At 34.5% G+C, this 3,990-nt stretch overlaps 1 protein-coding gene across 1 annotated transcript in view; it reads right to left on the minus strand.

Moving 5' to 3' along the window:
- Positions 1-291: 291 nt before the first annotated feature.
- LOC101997540 (zinc finger protein 709-like) overlaps positions 292-3,990 on the minus strand; it is a 16,513-nt gene continuing 12,814 nt past the window's right edge. Inside the window, exon 4 of the mRNA XM_013355391.1 lies at positions 292-2,828. Coding sequence (XP_013210845.1) covers positions 1,364-2,828 — 1,465 coding nt within the window. The 3' untranslated portion in view covers positions 292-1,363. The remainder of the gene's footprint in view (positions 2,829-3,990) is intronic.

Genomic DNA, 3,990 nt, shown 5'->3' on the forward strand with positions numbered 1-3,990 from the left:
TCAGGTATCTGTTCACTTTATCCTGCCTTTCAGTTTTAGGGACCTAAGTTTTAGGGATGTCTAAATAGGCAGCAAGCACCTCGGCAACAAAACCTCAGTAAGAGAACATACTGTCACTTCTTTGGGTTTAAAAGTATGTATTTAAATTTTAAGTGGTGGAGTATGCCATACATATGCCATAATCTAAGAGTAGGTAGAAGTCAGAGAAAAACTTGTGGGACTCAAGAGTCTCTTGAGTATTAAACTCAATACATCAGGCTTAGTAGCAAACACCATTAACATACTGTCATCTCTCTGAAATATACTTTATTTCTGAGACAATGTTAATGAAACTGTTATCAACAAGTGTTTACATTTATACTTCAGAATGAATAGGAAATAAAACACAACGTACATGACTATCATTTTCACATGTAAATAGACATATTCTTTCGGTTGTCCTGTGTACCAATATATTTAGATGAAAATACTGTTAATTATTTTAAACTCTTATTGATACAATATTATTACAATTCTTATCACTGCACAGGTGAGATGGTACAAAGGGAAAAATTCACGAAGAAAAAGCCATTAACTTGTACATGACCACAGAATCCCTAAAAGGATGGTAGAGAAAAAACTCCAAAAACATACCTGATTTTCCTTCACAATAGCTATAAATAACATAAAATATCTCGGAGAAAGTCTTAAACAAACAAGTGGAAGACTTCTATAACAAGAACTTTAAATCTTTGAAGAAAGAAATTGAAGAAGACACCAGAAAGTGAAAGATCTCCCAAGCTCTTGGGTAGGCAGAATTAACATAGTAAAAATGGCAATCTTACCAAAAGCAATCTACAGATTCAATGCAATGCCCTCAAAATCCCAGAAAAATTCTTCACAGACCTTGAAAGAACAGTACTCAACTTCATATGGAAAAGCAAAAAAACAGTATAGCCAAAACAATCCTGTACAATAGAAGAATTTCTGGAGGCATCACAATCCCTGACCTCAAACTTTACTACAGAGCCTGGTATTGGCAGAACAACAAACAGGAGGACCAATGGAACCCAATAAAAGGCCCAGATATTAATCCACACACCTTCGAACACCTTACAACAATAGTATATCTTTCCAGTATGAATTATTTCACGTCTTTTCAGATGACTGTTACTTAAAAAGGCTTTCCAACATTGCTTACATTCATAAGGTTTCTCTCCAGGATGAACTCTTTCATGTCTTTTCAGATTATGGAAACATAAAAAAGTTTTTTACCACATCACTTAGATTCATAGGGTTTCTCCCCAGTAGGATTTCTTTCACGAAATTTCAGATGACTGATACTTATAAAGGTTTTACCACATTGCTAACATTAATAGGGATTCTATGCAGTATGCTTTCTTTCATGTTTTTTCAGGTAACTACTGCATTTAAGAATTTTATCACATTGTTTGCATTTATAATGGTTCTCTCCAGTATGAATTCTTTCATGTCTTTTCAGATGACTTTTACATAAAAAGGCTTTACCACATTGCTTACATTCATAGGGTTTCTCTCCAGTATGGATTTTTTCATGTCTCTTCAGATGACTTCTACATGAAAAGGCTTTATCACATAGCTTACATTCATAGGGTTTCTCCCCAGTATGAATTCTTTCATGTACTTTCAGAATACCATTACATATAAATGCTTTACCACAATGCTTACATTCATACGGTTTCTCCCCTATATGTATTTTTTCATGTCTCTTCAGATGGCTATTACAAAAATAGGTTTTATAACATTGCTTACATTCATAGAGTTTCTCCCCAGTATGATTTCTTTCATGTATTTTCAGATAACTGATACATACAAAGGCTTTACCACATTGCTTACATTCATAGGGTTTCTCTCCAGTATGATTTCGTTCATGTATTTTCAGAAACCTGTTACATACAAAGGCTTTACCACATTGCTTACATTCATAGGGTTTCCCTCCAGTATGAGTTTTTTCGTGTATTTTCAGATTACCATTACATGTAAATGCTTTACCACACTGCTTACATTCATAGGGTCTCTCTCCAGTATGAATTCTTTCATGTGTTTTGAGATAACTGCTACATGTAAAGGCTTTACCACATTGCTTACATTCATAGGGTTTCTCTCCAGTATGATTTCGTTCATGTATTTTTAGGTAGCTTCTACTTTTAAAGGCTTTACCACATTGCTCACATTCATAGGGTTTCTCTCTAGTATGAACTACTCCATGTATTTTCAGATGACTGTTACATGTAAATGCTTTACCACATAGCTTACATTCATAGGGTTTCCCTCTAGTATGAATTCTTTCATGTATTTTCAGACGACTGTTACATGTAAAGGCTTTACCACATTGCTTACATTCATAGGGTTTCTCTCCAGTGTGATTTCGTTCATGTAGTTTCAGATGACTGACCCGCATAAAGGCTTTACCACATTGCTCACATTCATAGGGTTTCTCACCAGTATGAATTCTTTCGTGCATTTTCAGATTAAAATTAAGTGTAAAGGATTTGCTACATTGTTTACATTTGAAGCGTCTCTCTACAGTATGAGTGCTTTCATACTTTTGAAGATGATTATGATGTCCAAAAGTTTTACCACACTGCTTATATTCATTGTGATTCTCTCCACTTTTTGTTCTTTCAGGTATTTGGTGATAACTGTGATGTGCAAAGTCTTTGCCACATTGAATACCTTCATAGGATGACTGTCCAGTATGATTTGAGTCTTGAAACGGAAGATTAGAATACTCTTCATGGTGACATGAAAAGGTTTTACCACACTGCTTGCATTCATAGTGATTCTCTACAGGATGACTTCTTTTGTGCCTATGAAGAAAGCTGGCATGAGTAAATTCCTTACTACAATCATTACACTGATGCATCGTTTTTTTTTTCTTTTGAAGTCTACCATATAATCAATAAGTTTGATATGCTGGAGATTTACCACATGGATTTTATTGATAGGGCTTACCTTCCATGTAAGTTCTTTACTGCAAGTGTAAACAGGAATCAGAACTATGGGTATTATTAAATGTTTTGATTCACTGGGTTCAACTTTAATATGGGCTGTTTTCTGTGTGCTAAGATACCTGTGGTAGTTCAGGCATTTAGTACATTATTCACATTTATAGTGTCCCTCTCCCAGGTGAGTTTCTTTACATCCTTGAAGTAAACTGTAAGAATTCACACCTTTACTACCCTGACTGCATTCATAATGTAATCCTATAGTAGGAGTCACGATATATTTGCAGTGTGAATCAAGACAAACACAGCCGTTTCCACATTCCTTGTGCTCATATGGATTTACACTAGTGTATGGTCTTTGATGAATCCCAAAAGAAGTCAGGAAACCAAATTATCACATTCAATAAGGCTGTTCATAGAGGGGATTACAGAACTTTTAAATGATTGGGAGATATAGATACTTTACTGCCGTCCACATCCCTAAGGATCACGAGGCTTGTATCCAGACTGGCATATGATATGCCTATAAGTAAACAACAAATGAAATATAAATGAAATACATTTCATTTACAAACATAAGTTTTGCTCCTCATTGAGATGAACTATAGAGATTAAACTTCCAGCAGACAACAACCCTCTTGACTCTCATATTCTGAATTCTCAATATTTTTGTAAGTCACTACATGAGTAGCTATATACCAGTAGCTTTTGATAGACTACTTCCTTCTTGGAATTTTTTGTATATACAGTGATGACCTGATCAACATCCAATCATTTTATAGTACCTGAATGATATAAAACCAAACGAGTGGACAGTTTTATGACATAGCATTCAAATGATATAATAAATAATTATATCTGTTAATCCATTGTTTCCATTACTTGTTACTTAGAATACTTCTTTGAAAGCATGGATAAGCTACCTGACATTAAAGTAAATAGTGTTGTGAGAATTTAATAATCATTTAGAAACAAAACTATGCTTATTGGGGCTGGAGAGATGGCTCAGTGGTTAAGAGCACTG

This window comes from Microtus ochrogaster, unplaced genomic scaffold, assembly GCF_000317375.1.
Source record: "Microtus ochrogaster isolate Prairie Vole_2 unplaced genomic scaffold, MicOch1.0 UNK123, whole genome shotgun sequence".
Taxonomy (NCBI): domain Eukaryota; kingdom Metazoa; phylum Chordata; class Mammalia; order Rodentia; family Cricetidae; genus Microtus; species Microtus ochrogaster.